At 46.9% G+C, this 19,683-nt stretch overlaps 1 protein-coding gene across 1 annotated transcript in view; it reads left to right on the forward strand.

Moving 5' to 3' along the window:
* Window positions 1-17,363: 17,363 nt before the first annotated feature.
* The window catches only part of FSTL1 (follistatin like 1), a 52,693-nt gene continuing 50,373 nt past the window's right edge, over window positions 17,364-19,683 (forward strand). Inside the window, exons 1-2 of the mRNA XM_082279471.1 lie at window positions 17,364-17,452; window positions 17,553-17,612. Of these exons, the coding sequence (XP_082135597.1) occupies window positions 17,450-17,452; window positions 17,553-17,612 (63 nt within the window). The 5' untranslated portion in view covers window positions 17,364-17,449. The remainder of the gene's footprint in view (window positions 17,453-17,552; window positions 17,613-19,683) is intronic.

Here is a 19,683-nt window from a genome sequence, read left to right on the forward strand (position 1 = left end):
CATATAGGCATGCCTGCAGTTCATCGGGTCAAGACAGTGGGGTGAGAGGGTCCAGGAGAAGTCCTTAGGATATCAAGTGCTGTCTGTGTGATTAATGTGTCGGGAGGGAAGGGAGACACTGTGAGGAGCTGGGAGGCAGCTATCGGTGGAGACAGACGGAGTTGTACATTAATTGTTACCATCTACAATTTCTGAGCTGGCCTTAGAAACATTGTCACCAGCAGGGAGGCCATTCACACCACAAGGGCTGTCCTCACTGAACGACACAGTGGAATTCAAATGCAATGTCAATCTCTTCCTCTTCTGTACACTGCCTCCTCCAGCTGCCCCTTACTTGAATCAAACGGCAACAACATATGTCATGCTCTGAGCTTTTCCCATTTGTAGGTGGGATGTAAAATGGGGAGGTTAATTTTAAGAGACATTGTCCTGGGTTGCAGTGTATTTTATTACCATCCTCATGAGCTGTTGGAACCAGGTGGGGCAGTGTTTCCTTGCCTCCTCCCCCCAGATTATCTTTATGTTAATGGCCCATCATTGTCCTGCCTCATGACTCAGAGATAACTCCCTCCGGACCATCTTCTGTTAATGAGCCTAATCAACACCTGGCCTCATGACTCATTACCCCATTGTGAGATGCTCCACCCAGAGGGAGGAACCAAGCATCCCAGCGTGGATATAATCTGGGACTCTGACCACCAGAGACAATCCATTCCACTGGACTTCCAGAGGACAGGAGCTACACAGCCACCACTGGACTTTCTGAGGAAGAGCAGGCTCTTTTACTACAGGATCACTGCTTCAGAGGACTGCAGCCACCATTCTACCAGACTGCTACCACCACCCTGCCTAACAGGGTGTCAGGTTGTACCTTGACTCTGTCAGTTTGACAGTGTTTTCTTTTACTTTTTTCTTCCTTTTCTCTAATTTCCATTAAATTGTTATTCTGACTTGGTGCCTCCCACGGGTTTGTTTTCAAACTAGTACAGACATTCAGCAAGAGATTCTGGTATCCCATTTCCTCTTGTTTGTGTACAGGTGTGTGCAAGACTTTGGGTGTTTGATATGGTATCAAGTGTCAGAGACAGACTAGTGACTAGTGCAGTTTAGGGACATGGTTTAGTGGAACTTGGCAGTGGGAGGTTTATAGTTGGACTCCATGATCTTAAATGTCTTTCCCAACCTAAATGATTCCATGAATTTTGACATTCATTAATTTAAAGAAGAAACTTGCAGTTTCAGGCGAGAAAATGGAAAATGTGACCCAGCTAGAACCAAAGACTAAAAGACAAAAGAAAAACTTGGCCAGTCCCTCTGTTTTTCTGAAAATCCAGCATGAAGCCCCTGAATTTCCCTCACTCTCATGAAGGGACAAACAAACACTGAAGCAAGAATAGCTCATCATCTACAACAGGTGTCAGAAGAAATAATGTTTTTTATCCTCCCTTTGAACACCAAATGGTATTTTGCATTGGTCCCAGCTGTCACCTGATTTTTGGCCCATCCTAACAAAAATGCAACCATTTTGCAGTGCCAGGAAGATGGACAGCAGGACTGTGCAACTGGGTACTCCAACTAGAACTGACAGGGAGGAGAAAAGAGAGTTAATTTTGAAGGTGGTCTAACTAACATCACATCCAATATGTGTTTGCATAAGACAAGTCAGTCCAGGCTCATCCAAAAGTTCCAGGCTCACCAAAAATACCAGCATCTCATGGGGGTTTTGTTGTTTTCAAAGGTCTGTAATTTGAACATTTTAGGACATTGAGGAATGCAAACTGTTCAGTGAGATCAAGAAATTCTTCCTTGAAACTTGTGCTGCTTTCAGTCCTGCTGTGCTGTCTTTGGAGGGTTGAGCCAAAAGGTATCAGCAGGCTGAGCTCACAGAGAGAGTGGGGTTACTTAACTGGGAGGGCTCAGATGCCTCAGCTACTGGTTTTAGGGGACATATTTGGTGGAAAAGAGTCTACATTCCCAGAATGGATGTCACACAAGGGGAATGAGTCTGGGAATGTACACTTACCACTCCAGATTATAAACTGTGAAATTTCCTTTGCTTCAACTGTGTCCAATTGCTTCTCATCCTTTCAGGTTGGACCTCTGTGAAGAGTCTGACTCTCTCATAACCCTCCCTTTAGTCAAAGACAGCAAGTAAGTCCCCAACAACTATCTTTGCTCCAGCATGAACAAACACAGGTTCCTCAACCTTTCCTTATGCATTAAGTTCTTCAGATTCCTGATTTTCTTGGTGTACCCAACTTAGTATATGAATATCATTCATACCCTGGGAAGAAAAGAACAGGAAAGAATGCTCCAGATGCAGCCTCGTGAGCGTCGAATAAAGGGAAATAATCCCTTCCCTTGACTTGCTTTCTTGTTTCTGCAGTCCAGCATGCCCTTGGCCTACATGTCTGCTGAGTCTTCTGGGAGCCTAAAGCCTTTTTCTGCAGAGGTGTTTTCTGGGCAGTCAGCAGCCAGCCTGCACTGGCAAGCACTGCAAAACTTTGCCCTTGTCACTGCTGAACTTTGTGAAGTTTCTGCCAGCCCTTTTCCCAGCTTATTTAGGTCCTTCTGAATGGCAGTGCTGACCTTCAGAACACCCACCACTACTCCAGGTTTGTATCATCTGTGAACACTGGCAGGTGTTCTCTGCCTCCTTTTCCTCCTGTAGATGAGGATGTTAAATGGTATTGATCCCTTGAGGAATGCTACTCCTAAGTGGCTTCCCATTTTCCCATTAGACTTTGGAATGTTGACCTCTACACTTTGAGTTCCCCTGTCCAGCCTGTTTTTTACTCACTTTGTAGTCCACTCATCCAGCCCATACCACCTTGTTCTGGCTACAGTACTATGGGCCAGTGTTGTAGAGATCCAACACTTCATTTGAGGGAGAAATATGCATGCACCTAGACATCAGTAACCAAAGAGTTTTCCTGTATCACATTTGGCCACATCTTCTCAGCTGGCAATAGATCAGCTGGACCAAAGTTCTCTGCAAAGTGGCAGGACACAGGGCCAGAACTTACACATGGCAATAAAACTGTCATGGAGTTGTGGCAAGGGGCCAGAACCACAAGCTGTGCTATGCTAGTCACAGATGGGAAATGGAAATTTGTGACATTTTGTACTTCAACCCAAAATCTGAACAGATTTTCATGAGACCATATTACAAAAAGTTATATTTTCCTGAATTATATACCCTACCACATTTCATAGTCTTGTTACAACACTGCAAATATTGGAAGAAAAAGGAAAGTCATGAAAGGGTGGGAGGAGAACTTTATTATTTCTTTTTTATCTTAAGGAATGTACCGGGCTGCCAAGTTTTAGGAGTGTGAACTCCTCTGTAAAATCAAAGAAATCAGGATCCAGATTTCAGCCAAGGTCTGCTGGTTATTTCTACCAGTTGGCCACAGGAGTCAGTTAGCTGTAGCCCAGAAAGACTGGTATTTGTGCTGATAAATTCAAACAGTTTCCTAAGAGGTCTGATAAGGTCAGCCAAGGATCTGGGGAAAAAAAAAAAAAGGGGGTTTGGGTCCTCTCTCTCATCTAAAGTTCTTGCTTCAGCTTCTTGAATTTCTACCCCTTTCTGGAATGGTTGAAAAAACAAATCTGCACTGTTAAAACTATTCTTTTCCCAAGCCCCTTTCAGAACACAAGGATGCTATTTCTGTAAGAATTTAAAAGGAAATACATGTCTGAGACGGAAAGCAAGAATGGAAAATTTCAGTACAAATAAACGGTGAATGTTTGGCAGCCAGGACAAAGTTTTTTAATACACTGTAAGAAAGAGGTTGTCTTGTTGGCTCTACCAGTGGTCAGATTTCTAAGGAAAGAAAAGAATGTGCCTGTTGGAATGATTTTTCTTTTGCAGAAAATGCTCCAAGAGGCTACTATGGTGGAGAAATAGCAGGTATTTTTTCAGATGGAGTCCAGTATGTTTCCAAAAAATTGTCTCTCCCCTCTTTCTCTTCCTTTACCTTGTCCCAGCCTTGGCCAAACATTTTAGCCACAACTTTTTTTTTTTTTTTCTCCTGCTGTACTCAGCCTTCCCCACTCCAGCCTATTTCCTCCTGCCTTTATTTTACTGAGGTCAGCCATGCCAGCAGCATGGAAAGGGAAACAAATGGCTTTGTCTTGTTTTCTTCACTCTGTGAAATGATGGAAAGATTTGGTACAATCTTCTGTGTCCATCAGGAAGGTCAAGTTGAAGTTAATTACCATTATCAGGAATGCAGGACTGCAGCCACCAGGTTTCATGATCTTTCTCATTTCCCATCAGGAAACGACCCAAGGTTGTACATTTCTCCACAGATCATCTATTGCTTTTCCCAAGGATACAAATCTGGCTGCCTTAAGAGGGCTTTGCTTTAGTGTGTTTCCACACACAAACACTAAAAGGAGGCATTTCCACTACAGAGCAGTACTTTTGTTCGAAAGGGAATCAACCATGAGAAGGTAAAATGGAGCTGTGTCTGAGGAGGAGCATGATGTCCGTATCTCCATGTCATCACATTAGCTGAAAGCCACTGCGATGGCCCCCGCACTTCTCACATGCTGGATGGGTGTGTGGGTACCTGCTTTGACCTTCCTAGGTTTGAGTGAGGGCAGCAGCACGAGTTTATTTGCAGGATGGACGTGTTTGCCCATTTGTTTCCCAACAGGAGGCAGGAAGTCTGTTATTTCTGTGCTATTCTGATGCCTTTGCCAGTTGCCCAAGAAGCTTGGGGAAGGAAAGACATTTACCTGCAATGCAGAGTGGGGAGGCCCAGATGGGAAGGAAATGGGTTGTCCCACATGGAACAAGCCTCCAGGACCTGAAAGAGGGAGAAGGCAGTGACTGCAGGTAGCAAAGGATGACCAGGAATATGTAGTACAGGAACTGTAGGATCTGGAGCACTGCGGGAGATCAGACAGAGAGAGGGGAGACACAGCCAGAAGCAGCCAAGGTGGAGGGGCTGTGGACAGCCTGAGGAAGGAGACTGGGCAGGGTGGGTGACTGGACAAAGAGCTGGAGGAAAGAGCCTAGGATTAGGTGATGGATATTTGGGGGAATGGTAGTGAGGAGCAAAAGGAGGCTGAGCCTCAAAGATGAAGGCAGATAGGTACTTTGTGGGGCAAGTAGAGAAAGCAAGCAGGAGCAGTTATGAGACGGGGAGGCAGCGACTGGAGAGCAAAGAGGACTGGGATGAGAAAACAGCTCCAGGTACAGGAAGGACTGAGACAAGGTAGGAATGAAGGAATCAGACTGGGAAGCTAGGGCTGGGTCACAATGTCACCAGGAGTGGCTGGGCAGCAGCCACCCATCTGCTGCCCACCAACCCCAGTGGGATGTGCTGTCAGCATACAGGCAGCAGCCTCTCCTTCAGGTGATCTGTTTACAGAGGCTCCCTCTTGGAAATGGTTTGAACCCCACTATTGTTTTGGGCAGTGATCCATCTGATATCACAGCGTGGGGGTTTGGTGTTGTTGCTGTTGATTTTTGGGGTTTTTTTTTTTCCATTATTGTTTTGGAAGATGAGACAGATGAGAATCTTGCCAAGTCGAAATGCTTTGAACCTGCAGGACATGAAAAGTACTTTCATATTGTGCCTTGCATTGCAGTGAGACCCCAAGTGACCTCCTTACCAGCTGCTCTTCAGGAGCTCCATATATGGCCTCTGCCGGCCTGTGTGCTCTCACCTCAGCTAAGGCACCACTGTTTCCCACTTCCCTTTCTCATCCCTACCCTTTTTCTGGGCTCTCTCTCCTCTGGATGACACACTATCCTTTTTCCTTGCACGGGTACACCAGAGACATCTGTGTGTGCTTACTGTGTGGTGTAAGCACAGGCTGCTCCCCAGGCCTCGTACCTGCAGTGATTGCAGTGTGCCCTCTGCTGTCTTGCTATCTGCAAGTAGTCCAGAGTGCCTGAGAATTACAGAAGCTCAGTCTCTGCCCAGAAGCAAAATCATCTGTGAACCCCCTGCCCTTGTACCGCCTGAGCTGAGAGAGCTGCAGCATTTCTTGGCAGACAAGAAGAAGTCAGCATTGCTTTGGGGGAAATATCTGATCTTTGCTCTCACCAAACAATGTAACCAAGTTGTTTTTAATTTTGTTTATCTTACCATTGGAGTATAACATATGCAAGAAAAGAATGAAGGAGGTATGACACCCAAAGGGGGGAGAGAATTAGCTAGGTGAAGCACTAGACCATTAATCTCAGCTAAATTTGCCAGGTTTTCCTACTGTTGCTGTATCTGTGCTCAAAATAAAAGGGCCTTTTACCAACCTTATGCCTGATCAGAGCAGGAGAACAGGAGCAGAAGGTGGCTGTGTGCAGTTGAATGCCTGTTTACCCACTACTAACAAAGGAAATGCAAGTGGAAGAATTTGTGGAAAATAATTAAAGGAGTTGTGCATTTTCAGGCAGCATTTTATATTATTTTTAGTTTTGTAGCAAGTTTATACTATTAATGTGTATTAATACATATTTTTATGACATAATAATATTTGTAATAATAAAAATTATATAATGATCATAATTCCTAATCTGTAGCCATAGCCTGAATTCAAACTAATTCCTGATGTCAAGTAGAGTGTAGTGCCAGAGTGACTTCATCAGTGACTCAGGTTGTCTATGGCCAAGACCTGTCCAGGTCCAGGAGATTTCTCAGAGCAGTCAACAGCTCCATTTCAGACCACTGATCTCCTACATATGGAGACCCATACAGATGTTGAGGAACCCCATGTCTGGGGACATGAGAAGGGGTGAGGGTAAGTTTAGGGAGGATGAACACTTACAGGTTCCTGGTACAGTGGTGTGTCACTGTAACAAGTCCCCAGGGAGGTGGTGGAGTCCTCATCTGCAGGGATATTCAAGATTTGGTGAGATAGAGGCACGGCCAATCAGATGAGAGTTGGCCATAGCCCTGTTTCATGTAGGAGGCTGAACTACACAGCCCCCAAGATCCCCTGTAGGCTGGCATTTCTGTGATTCTTCAGGACTGCTCAAGCCCACACATGGTCCCAGCCTGGGAGAGGTGCTCAGGTCATATCCCCTTCCCTTTGATAGTCAGTTCAACTCTGCAAACAGCTGCCAAGGAAACACTTTCTTTCCATCTTCCACCATCTACCCAGGTTTTTGGAGCTTATATGGAGTTGGTGAGACATGCATCTAGGCTTAGGATGGCAAAAAGGGAGACGCCAGGAATTATCCAACACTTTTGCTGAAATCTTGGGGCTTGCAAGTGAGAATAAGTCAAACTCATCAAGCCAGTTGAAACAAGGTCTGGTCCAGAAGGTAGAGGTCATGAGCTCTGATCCTGGAAGCCAGGCCTGCCTATGTGTTTTGCTTCCCAGAACATCCTGATAAAATGCAGAATATAGCCATTGGTACTACAATACTGCTGCTCAGACCTCCCTTGTCCTATGGCAGTCCTTGCTCCTGAAGCAGAAGAATTCCTTCTGATTAGGTTGCTGACAGAGGAGTCATGGCAAATCTTCCTGCAGCAATGTAAGATGTGGTTCTGAGTACCTGTTTCACATCTCTGCTGTAGCTTTCTTTCACTTCCTAGAGCTGAGTTGGAGGGAAGGGGACGTGTAGGGAACCTAATATCATTTCTGGATGGTTTTCATCAAGTGGCGCCTTAACTTTCTTGCGAACATGAAATAACAAATTGGAGATTTTCCTTCTCAAAGCAGATGAGATCATGATGGTTGGAGGAACTTCAGCAGAAGTCTCTAAGGGCCAGAATGGGAAAGTTATGCAAGGATGCAGAAAGGGGCTTTGTGGGTACTTCGGATGGGTCCTTCCAGCTTGGTGAGCTCCTCTGCAGCTGAGCTCAATGGAACGAGGGATCTGCAGAGCAGAGCCTGATGCCATTCCAGTAGCTGGTTTCTGTTTGCAGGAAGGAAGCTGCTTGGCTCTGTGCAGTAAGTAGGTGGCCCCGCTCGATACATGTGGTCCCCCCAACAAAGGATGATGCTTTGGGCAGGGGGGTTGAAGAATGCAAACAGAAAACCTCCCTTGAGTTTCCCCTCCCTTCCTCTGACCCTGTTTGGTAGTTTTCTATAGCAGGGGCAATTTGACTCCTAGACAGAGGCAGCTTACAAAATATGAGTAAGTCTCAGGGGGGCAACACAAAGGCCCTTTGTGCTGTACACTGTGGAGTTAATCATCAGTCACTGTTGTCTACCACCAGTCTCTACAGTCAGTTCCACACAATGTGATTATACCTCATCAAAGTCAATTTACCAAGCTGTTTAAATGCCTGTACAGTACAGTGAGCCTCCTCCCACCACTAGCATCTTTTTCAGCTGCTCCCCTGATGAGGATGCTTCAGGCTGGGTGGTCCCAGCAACACCCTGCAGCATTTTTCAGTCTTGTCAGCAGCCTGGAATAGGGTCCTTTCTTCTGAGTTTTTGGCTTCGTTTCCCAGCCCCAGTTACAGGAGTCCTGTGGAAAATGATTTGAAGGACAAGAGGCAGCTCTGATAATGGAAAACGTCTGTGAGGGATTGGAACATTGGCTTGTAATCCTTGGACAAAACTGCCTCATTCAGAAAAAGGGGAGGGGGGGGGGAGGGGAAAGCATGCAGAACAAAGATCTTATTTCACTTCATGAAATGAGCACGTGATGTTTTCTCTGGAATGCCTCACTTACAGACAGGCCCAAATTTTCCAGGGACCATGGCTTTTATTTAAGCTCAGACAAGGCCATAAATGGCTGTGAAAATTATGTAAACTCACAGCTTATGTTAATTTGTCATTTCCAGGCTCTGCGATAACTCAGAGCCATGCCATTCCCAGGTTTGCATTTCCTGGGGAGTGGGATGATGGAAGAGGCCTCTAAAAGCCCTGCCCCAGAGCCTCTGGACAGATGTCATGTGCATCACGTACAAATTTGCATGGACACAGAGTTACAAAGCATGGCTCCATCCAGATCTGTCTGCATCACCTGGTCATTACGTTTCTCCCACCAAACAGAGATAGGTACCCACAGAAGGCAAAACTGCCAAGCCAGATGTTTTGTCTGGAGCAGATGACCTCATACCTTGCTGAAGGAAGATAGAGGCAAGCTTGGAAAAGATACTGGAGATCTGGGTTCAGTGGACAGATTTTATTCAGCATTTTGGCCTCTACCAATGCTATGTTAAACGGCTGTACCTCTTGCTGTGGGAAGTCATGAATACAGGCATGTAAAAAGAGTCAAAAGCTCAGACCCAGGGAACACACTCCTTTTCTAAAGGTGGAACTGTGCTAGTGTTAAAGTCAATGACCTTGTGAGTGTTGGTTGTCCAGATGGGATTTGGGAAGATGTCACACTTCCACCACGAATTTATCCCCTTCCTCATCCTTTCAGAGCCATGCAGGCCCCTCAAAATCTGTTCCATTCAGTTGGAACCTGTCCCCTCTCCAAGCCCTGTGATGGGGCTTTCATTCTTCCTTTTTTTTGCTTATGGCTTGCTTTGCTCATCACCTCCACCGTTGTTCTTGCCAGAAAGGTGTCTCTCGCCTCCTTTGCCTTGCTTTCCAACAGAATTCAGTGGTCCCTGCAGTGCTGCACTGGCCCAGAGGAGTGAGTATGTCATTAGAGCTTGCCCATCCAGCTCTCCCAGTTTCCATTCTCCTGGGACAACTCATTTGGTTTGTAATCACAAGTTCTTATCCACTTTGCCTCCTATCACTAACATTTCCAATTCAAAAGCTTTCTCTCACACAGGTTGAAAGCAGTGACCTTTTGCTTTGGATTGTCTTTGTTTACAGCAATTTATCCTCTTCTTACACGTAAAAGGTCTGGCACAAATCCTGACCCACTGGGTCAGCTTGGCTGCAGCAGTTAAAGGCAACATGTTCAAATGTGGATGTCTAAGGTCAGAAACTTTCTCCATACTTACCACCTAATGCAACAACCATATTTACAGGCGCTCAGCAACTGCACTTGTCAGCCCCTGTAGTGGGGCTGAGGGTGCTTAGCATCTCCTAGGGAATGATAGCTCTGGTTAAAGACAGGCATTTCATCTCTGTAGGAAGGAAAACTAAAACCCCTGGGTTTCCACTGTCTAGCCCAGGGCTGGGAGAGGAATATATGATTTCATAGCATTGCTAAGCAATGACAAGAGCTAATCTCTAGGGTGAGCTGTGTTTACTAACACATTGCACGTTTTCTTGCTTAGCAGCATAATTTCTCATTTTATAAGAGTTCCTGACCTCATGTTTATGTTTTAGGTCAGCTTTCCAAACTTACATGGCCAACTCCCAAGCTTTCTCATGTACACCACCAGAACAGACATCCTGAATCCGTGTACAGAACTTTGCAGCAGTCTGTAGTTTAAAAAGGCTGTGTCGACCTTTCCTTCAGGTCTCACAGACCCCTGGTGACTCACAGAGCTGCTGTTCCACACCCAGTCCCCACTGACCCAGGCATGACTCACAAAGCTCAAACACATTTTGGGCAGCAAATTCCTTCTAGCAAGTATCCCAGGCTCTGCCACGGGCTGGGACAAATAGCTATGTGTGTGATCATGTTCTATGCTAGCAGGTTGCCCATCCTTAGAGGATGAGAAATGACTAGCAAAATTATTCAGAGTGGGTGGGACAACCTGAGAACCTCTGTCCTTTGAACCATAGAAATGACTGGCACAGTCCGTGAGGTTTTTCCATATGTATAATGTAAGATAAAGAGAAGGTAGCTACAAGACCTGAGTTTGAGATGTACTCTGACAGTCCTGTGGCATTGCTGAGAGGAAGGATCTGCTGCTGTTGCAATTGTTTGAATGGATTGGTGGCATCTTGGGGTGTACTCAAGTTCTACTATCACACAGCTGTGCACAGATTATGCAGATTAGTGGACATCCCTAGGCAGAGCTGCTCAGTGGATGGTCACCTCAGCGGTCTCTGAGCTCCCACATCCCATAGATGGATTGTGTGGTGTTAAGGCACACAAAAGACTCTACACAAAATCTTCCCACACCTCAGTAGGCTCATTAGCTCTGTGTCCTTGCCCTCCCCAAGAACGGGCTGGCCGCACACACCCCAGCACCTCCTGTGATGTTCATATTAATCCTTAAAATGCCCACTGGCTCTTCCGGCACTTGGCGCTCTGACTTGGTAGTCAAGATCCGTAGGTCCCACAGCCAAGCCACAAGTGATGACCTTTGGCTGCTGAAAAGAGAGTGCCTGCTTCTTTACAGCAGGATGGCAGGTGCTAGCACACCTCCTGGAATTTTTTCTGGAGTTTTCATTCAAATGTTAAGCTTGCTCCTGTGTGACAGCAGCAATTGAGAGGTGACACAAGTGCGTGGCATGTAGAACACTTGTGTTTTGTTGTGATATAACTGATAGATTATAATGGCCAGTGCCTGAGCTCAAGACATCCTGGGTTTATTTCCTGCTACATTCATGACCACAAACCCCCTACTGTTTCAGCTAATGGAGAAAGTGCTCTTAATTGTGTGAATCAGGATTTGCTGGTGGCAGATAACTGCCCGCTCCGCAGCAGTAGTCTGTTGGGGATAGGGTGCCTGAGTTATTTTATGGAATATGGCAGGGCCAAGTACATGTTTGTAGCTCAGTTATGCAGAAAGACAAAGTAGCCAAAATTTCATCCAGCCACAGAAGAGTTCTAGGTTTGACTCTCTGCTCTGCCAGAAATGACCTTAGAAACTCCTCATTGTATGTGTCTGCAAAATGAGGGAGATAATGGGGAAGGAAGAGGAAGGCAGTGATGATTATTTCCTCACTTTTGGAGCGTAGTGTTATATGTAGCAGTCTGTGCTGTGAAGTGCATGTGACATTAGCAGTTGTGGAGTCAAGCTGGGACTCTGTCCTGCAGTGTTTCTCCATGGCAATGCATACCTGCATCCTGCTTTGTGATGTAGCATTACATATGAGGAAATCCACATCATGAATCGGACAGGCCCATTCAGCTGCCTGTACAACGGACAACTCAGCTTATCTTGATACCAGTCCCAAGACTTAATTTGCTAGGCTTCTGCAATTGCCTGTTGCATTATCAAACTCTCTCTGAGGAGCTTTTGGGGTCAGACTCAAATCCAAGAAACTGAGACAGTAGCACATAGGCTAGGACCCCACAAAATAACTGTGGGTACAGATATCTTGCAAGCGATTGCCTCATTTGGATGGAACAAGGGTTTTGCTCATCTCAGTGATAAGCCACATCTCCTCTGCACCAAGATAGATGTGCTAGGCCGTCTCTATGAACCAGTCTCTGTGACCAGTCGTCATATACACAATGGTGGAAGCACACATCTGGCAGCTGGGATAGCTCTTATTCCCCATCAGGCTGGGGGACAGCGTTGTAGATGCCATTGGACTGCCTGGGAACACTGTTTCCTTCATGCCAGCTATTGATCCAGATGCATAAGACGTGTTCTTTATATGTAAGGATCACAGTAATTCTCACTTGGAATGAGTAATTCTCATGGAATGAGTAATTCTCATTCCATATCTCCAGAACACAGTTACTGGACTTGTCAGTTCTGAACTGTTTGGCCATGGACAAGAGCATCCTAGGGAGCACTTTCAGGGAATTGTAGCAAACTGCTTCTGGATAGGTAGGACTTTTTTTGTGAGAGTGCTTTTAGTTTGAAGGTTGTGTCAAACTTAAAGGACCAAACAAGTTCATTGAATAATTCAGGCTGGAAGAGACCTCAGTCTATCCTCCTGCTCCAAACAGGGTCTCTTCTCCAAGCTGAAAAAGCCTTGTGCCCTCAGCCTCTTTACAAAGGGCACATGCAGGAGCAGAGTCAAAAATAAGAGTATTTCACTTACCTATGCTGCATCCTGGCCTGGCAGCAGTGGAGTGAACTGGCACGAGGAACATGCTGAGACAGAAGCATGCCACGCTCCTGAGGATAGATTGACTGTTTCCACACTGAGGCTTTGACACAGATTTCTTTTTCTTGCACCATGACTTGGATCCAAGTGTAGTTCAAGCCTCTGAGGTACTGTGAACATCAAGGTAGCCTTGGCCAGCCTGTGGCAAATGCAGAGTGGACATGGCTACACTGACTGGACATGGGTGCAGTTCTGTGCGCACTCCTGATGGGCATGGCTTACCTGGGTTATCGCACCTGGGTGCCGGGGTTGGATGAATTGTGAGGAAAATACGCCTTTGGGAGCTTGCCTTAGATTAGAAAAGCTCACCTTGAATTAGGGATACCAAGGATAAAGTTTAAGGGCCAAGTTGTCAAAGTATTTAGGCATTTTACTGCTCTAGCTAATGGAATATTCAAAAGCCTGTCAAATGCATTACCCATGAGAGAATGCATTTTATACAAACGACATAGCCTGCTAGTGCCAGACTTGGGTGCCCTTCGGTCAGTAATGTCCCCAGCACAGCCTGGAAAATTAAAACATCTACTAGGGGAGAAAAGAAGGGAAGGTATAGCACTTTATTACATCAGGTCTGAAATAGAGATTTAAGGAATAATTATTAGTACAAATGCTGAGCTGCAGCAGGAGTAAGAAATGAGGAAACCACAATGAGAAAGAAAATTACAAGAGCAAGGAAATGAAGCAAAAAACAAAACCAGAAGAAGAGAAAAAAAAAAATCTGTATTTAACGAAGTGCAGTCTGCAAAATACCCATACTCCAGAAAAGTAGTTACAGACTTGAGTCAGCACTGCCAGGTCAGGGGGACACCTGGAGACGGCTGCTGCAGGCCTGAGTTCTCAAAGAATGTGTTGAGGTATCCGTGTGATCTGTGTTACAGCTCTGGGGACCCTCACACTGGCCTTGCAGTCATCCTAGAGTTCATCTGGGTCTGATGCCCACATCTTTGAGGGTATAACCCTGCTCCAGGCTTTCCCCTCATGCCTTGCAGTCCTGGCCTATGTTTGCTGTGAAAACCCAGGTATCCCTTGGCTCTTCCTCAGGTGCTGGCAGTCTGGTCCATGAGGAGTCACTGCTCACATAGCTCAAGACAACACAGATGTCTCCAGTGCCACATGAGCTGAGCTACAACCACATCAGCTACAACCTTAATAGGTTTGCTACTCAAAAATAATACCCTGCCTCTTAATTCCACCAAATAATGTTGCTGCAAATTTCCTAATCTTCAGTGGGACAGACTACTGTCCCATCATGAAGGCCTCTTGCCAAGCAACTTGGTTTCTTGAATTGTAACCTAAAACACAGTGCAGACAGGGCAATCACTGACTTCATCACAGCACTCTGAGCACAACGCCATCCCTTAGGGCACATGTTTCATATGGCAGGGGAAATGGGGAGACATAAAGGATGTGGGTGGTGAATAGGAATGAGGTAATGTGGAGAGAGTGATGTCATGGTATAGCCACAAGGGTTGGATGAGTGAAGGCTTAAGAAGTAATTTTTGGCGTGTTTAGCCTCATTTCCCAGGAAACAGAGGCTTACAGTATCACTTTGGGTGTATATGTGTGCACATGCTGTAATAAGGGAGAGGCTGAGGCTTCAGAGTAACCCTCATGAGGCACCAGAGATCCAGGGGAGTGATCCTGACAGTGCCTCAAGAATGGAGAAAGCCTCAGCTGAAGCTTGCATTTTATTAAACACAGGAGAATGTATCCTCCCATGAGATGTACACTTGCATGAGTCGAGGCTTCCCTTGCTCTGCTTCTCAGGCAACAACTTGTTACTGAATTCAATTGTGCAGCCACTTGGGCATAAGTGTACATCTCAAAATTTGCAATCCCATATGTATAACAAAATGCTTGTTTTAGAAATACCAGTGACTGGAAAGTAAGTGTCAGCAGAAATGAAATACTGGTATATGTAATAGAACAACATCTTCTCTGTAGAGCAATGATTCCCAATTTCTTTGGCCCACCAGAGCATTGCAACCTTCAAAATTTCAGGCAAACATCGTTCACCCTTATAATGAAGCTTTTAGCTGAAAGCATTTTTATGATACTACTTTGGTTGTGTAGCCAGCAATGATGAATTACCTTATCCATTATGGCCACAGCTTGAAAACACAACTGTAAATGCATTTGCTTTCCCCTTATTCTAGTGCTTCTGATTCAAGCTGCGTGTTTTGGATCCATCATGAAAGAGCAAAGATTCCCATCAGATTTATTTGTCATGCACTCAAGTTGTTCGGAACGTTCCTTTGCAGTTTACAGTTTTAAATGGTGAAAGTTTGGAATAGAAGTGAAAAGTTTGTCAGATACCATGTATTTGTGCCTTTGTACACAGCAATAAGGCTCTGGTGTCTGCACTGAGATTGTTTTGTGCTGTGTGTGATGGAAGAGAACACACCTTTCCCTGCCTCAGTAAGGTTCCTGACATGGCAGACACCCACACTCTCACAAACAACTCTGGCTCCATCACCACACTCACCTTTCCAGTAAAGGGCTAAGGACTGCTCCTGCCCAGTCTACCAGAGATAGATCTCTCTGCACACAAAAGTTTTACTTGATTTAAAGGGGTAGCTGTACCAATGCCTCTCTCCACTTGTGGGTGCCTGTCTTGTGGCCACCCTTTCTGATGCTTGCATGAGAGATGCTTTTTGGTTTTTACTTCTACCCATTTCCATGATAGAAATACAGAAATGTAGAAATACATATACACGTAACTGAATGTCAACGCAGAATGGGAGATTTAATCCTTTACCTTCTGTTCCATATTTAGTCCTTTGAGTACACAGAAGAAAAACCATACTCATGGTGACCTACATAATGCAGCGCACTGCCTAATCACACTTACAGGAGGTGGCTGCCCGTGGTATCAGGGAGGGAACACAGGCACTGGGAGACCCCTGCTAGTGCTCTGTTCTGAAGAGTGATATGAGTCACTTTTACTCTCTGGAAATAGAGATCCTCCTCATGTAGCACAAGTTCCACAGAGCTGAGTGTCAAGCAGAGAGAAATTGATGAATCTTTTAAAATGTATTTATCATTTGCCATTTGTTTTTTTTCTTATCATGGTACTCACTTCAGAGTGACTCAGGGTGAGCTGCTCCAAACTCGAGGCCAGCTGATTTCAGCCATAACTGTGCCTGTGCTGTATCATGAAGCAGGGCAATCAACAACTCCGAAACAAAGAGGTACATCATGGAAGGTGAGTTTAAAAAAACCAAAACCAAACAGCATCAGCAGTGAAATAATTAGACATCTCTTCAAGATGGATTTATAGGCTAGTACCATTCACAAACAGAAGCAGAACTTGCTGGGGAGGATGCTTTATAAATGCAAAATTAGTTACAGTAGTCCTAAAAACAAAACTGAATAAGGAAGCAGACCCTGAGGAAGCACAGAAAAATGGCACAGCTGCCATGAACAGACCAGATGTGGGCTAATCGAGGGTAACTCTTCCCAGAATGTTCTCCTTCCAGCACGATGCTGGAATACTCTTTGGTCTTTGTGAATGAGGAGGGTGCACATGCTAGCATCTCCCTTGGTGCCTGCCTGCACTGAGGACACAGAATAAAGCAGGAAAAGAAGACAGTTTATGGGCATGCTTGGTCAGAGTGAGATGGTATTTTAAAGCCAGGGGTGTCATTTTTGGTTACGACAAACCTCAAAACTTGAGAAAATGCCCTTGACAACTGGTGTCATAGTGTTGCTTGCTGTGACAGAGATTTCTGTATGTGCTTGGGGCAATGAGTCTCTTTGCATTGTCAGATCCTTCCTTCTAGCTACTGGAGGCTACTGAAATTCAGAGATGAAGAGATAAAACAAGAGGATCACAAGTATTTATAAACAAATGAGCACCACCAGGCATTTCAGGGGGGATTTTGAGCCCCTGTACCTGGCGTGAAGCCCTGGCTGCCTCTTTTGCTCAGCGAATGTTTGGATCCCAACACATATGGGTCTAAACCCTTATTTTTAAACCTGCCTGCATCCCAACATGAGTGACACCTGTAGCTGTGGGCCAGCACTTCAGTGGCCTCAGGGCTGGAGCGGGGGGCGGACAGTGGGTTGAGTCGGTGAGTGACTCCCGCCTCTGGAGAAGCCACCTCGTGCCTCAGTTTCCCCATTTTTGTGACAATGCGGGGGGCGGCTGCGATCCCTCGGCGGGGTGCTCTTGGCCTGGCTGGCGGGCATCCGCGCCCCGGGATGGCTGTCTCCACTCCTGAACCCCCACCGGTGCAGGCCTTGGGGAGCCTCCCCGGACCCGTGTTCCACTCGGCCGGGGTGTGAAGCCGGGCGGTGTGGGGCGGCAACCGAATCCGCTGGACGCCCCTCAGCCTCCTGCTGCCTTCAAAGGCCGCCGAGGTCGCCATGGGGCGCCGAGGGGCCGGCGGCGGGAGGGACGGGGGCACCGCCGAGGGGCGGCGGGGAGCGGGCGGGGGCCGGGGAGGAGTCGGCCCCGGGGCGGGGGTGGGGTCGGGCCGGGCCGGGGGTGGAGCCGCGGGCTGGCGGGTCGGGGCGAGGGGGAGCTCTCCCCTTCCCTTCACGAGCGAGCCGGAGCCGGGGAAGGCGCCTCCGCAACTCCTCGTGCCCCGCCGGTGCCGCCCGCAGCATGGTGAGAGGGGTCGCCGGGCGGGAAGTTTGGGGCGGCGGCGGCCGCCCCGCCGTCCCCTGCCCGGCCCGCGCTCACCGCCTCCCCGCTCCCTCTCTTGCAGATCTGGAAAACTCTCCCGCTGCTCTGTGCCCTGCTGGCCGCCGCCCGCCTGCGAGCCGAGGTAGGCGCGGGGCCCCGGCGGCGGGACGGGGAGCGGGACGGGACGGGGTGGGGGCAGCGGGGGTGCCGCGGCGCCAGCGGGGGAGCGGCCGGGACCGGGGGAAAGTCGCAGCCGGGGCGGAGGGGGAAGTTGCGAGACCGACGGGCGCCTCGGTGGGGGCGAGGGGCTGTGTCCCCACCGTGGCCGGACCCCTGCATCCCGCCACCGGGACGGGCTACCCGGGGCAGCCCCCTTTCCTCCCTTCCTCCATCTCTGCCTCCCTCTCTCCCGCGCGCTCTTTCCCTCGCTCTTCTTTTTTTCCTTTCTTTCACTGCAATGACATTGAAAACCTTTGAAAGCCCCCAGCTGCAACCCCCCCAGCTCTGTTGACAGAAAACAAACTGTGCCTGCATTCCCGGTTGCGGCGGCCTCCCTCAAAAGTGAAGTCAGAAACAAAATATTTGATAATTACGGCAGGGGAAATGTGGAAGTGATTTGAGGAAAATGAACTCAAGCTGGGCTGGGAAGGGAGGCTGAGCCTGCCTTCGGAGGAAAGCGGTTCCGCTCGGGGGGTAGCTCGTGCTCCCTCTCTGCATTTTTTCTCCCTACACATTTCTCCCAGATGGCGAGACCCACCCTAAAGCATCGCAGTTTGGCTCCGTGGAAAAAAAAAAAAAAAAAAAAAGAAGCATAAACACGTCTGGGTCCCTCTTTTTCTGCCTTCCACCCGTGGACTGTGCTGCCCGGGTTATGGTAAGGAGTGGGGTTTAGGATGGAGCCCATCGCTGTTGGTCTCTCCCTGAGCAAAGCTCTTTGTGAACTCCCCGCAACTGCCACGTGAGGAGCAGAGGTGAGACAGGGTGGTTGTGAGCCAACACTGTCAAGCTTTGGTCGCTGCTGTCATGAAAACCAAGGAGAGTGGGACTCAGCTGTAGTATGGACTAGCATTTCACATCTGCCTGTACATGATAATACTGTAATACACTTTCTTCCTGAAGTGTGACATACTTATGTAGTGAGCATTTCCATGCATGCTGTCCAACACTGTCCTGAAAAAGCCAAATCATGTTTATTCATTTTCTTAGGAACCCTAAATAAACCTTAACCAGTTCTGGTCAGTATATACCAACACCTCTGTAGGAAGAAGGCACAGAGCATCCATAAGAAAAATTATAATAACTGCTAAATAATGATGGCACTGGTCTGAGTAAAGCCTTCTGGGATCAATAGCCCAGAGAAACATAGCCAAAATATATTTGGCCCTGGATTTGTGATTTCATTCATGTCACTAACATTGTCAAAGTGCTAAATCCTGCTTTTTGCCTAATGTTCTCTAATTTGTAGTACCTGGATAGCTTCCCAGCTGTAAGTACTGTCATGTCTCTGTGTCTCACCTGCAAACTGAAAGTAAGAAAAATGTACAGCCATCATGTTCAAAACTTGGTTTTTAAAGGCCAGTTCATGCTTGAGTGAATAAATGAAATATTATTATGACTGGCTCCAGAGATAATGGTCCAAGTGGCAAACCAGTGGAGGTTTTGGTTTGATTCCAGTCTAAGTTCAACAAAACTTGAGGCTGATGACTGAGGTCTGGGTCTGGTTTCAGGGAAAATTGACACTTCAGGCAACTTTTGTTTTGGGGTTCAGTTTGGTTCCCTTTTGCTAGTAGTTTCCAAGTGGGGAACATCAGTTCAGTCACGGGTGGCATCCCACCCTCTGGGATATTTAGACCTTCTCATTTTCTGGGGAGTGGGCTGTGCTTGAAGGTGAGCTGCTTGTAATTCAGAGACAGCTTTGATGGTTGCCCACTTCTAAATGTTTCTTGTTACTGCTCTCCTGCATCACTGGCATTCAGTAAGATTAGTGTGGCATTTTCCTCTGTGGTTTTCCCTTTCCAGATTTTGGAAGTGATAACCCTCTCTATGCCTTCTGTTACTGCTGCAGCTTGCACTTTGTGTCTTTCAGTACATTCAGAATATTAACCCTGAGCCCTAAGCTTCTAATCCTTTTGTTAGCAAAACTATATCTGAGTTGCGCTGGAGTTTTTGTACAACACTCATTTCTACAACATTGTTAGGTGCATAATTAGAGT

This window comes from Coloeus monedula (genome assembly GCF_965178545.1).
Source record: "Coloeus monedula genome assembly, chromosome: 3".
Classification (NCBI taxonomy): Eukaryota; Metazoa; Chordata; class Aves; order Passeriformes; family Corvidae; genus Coloeus; species Coloeus monedula.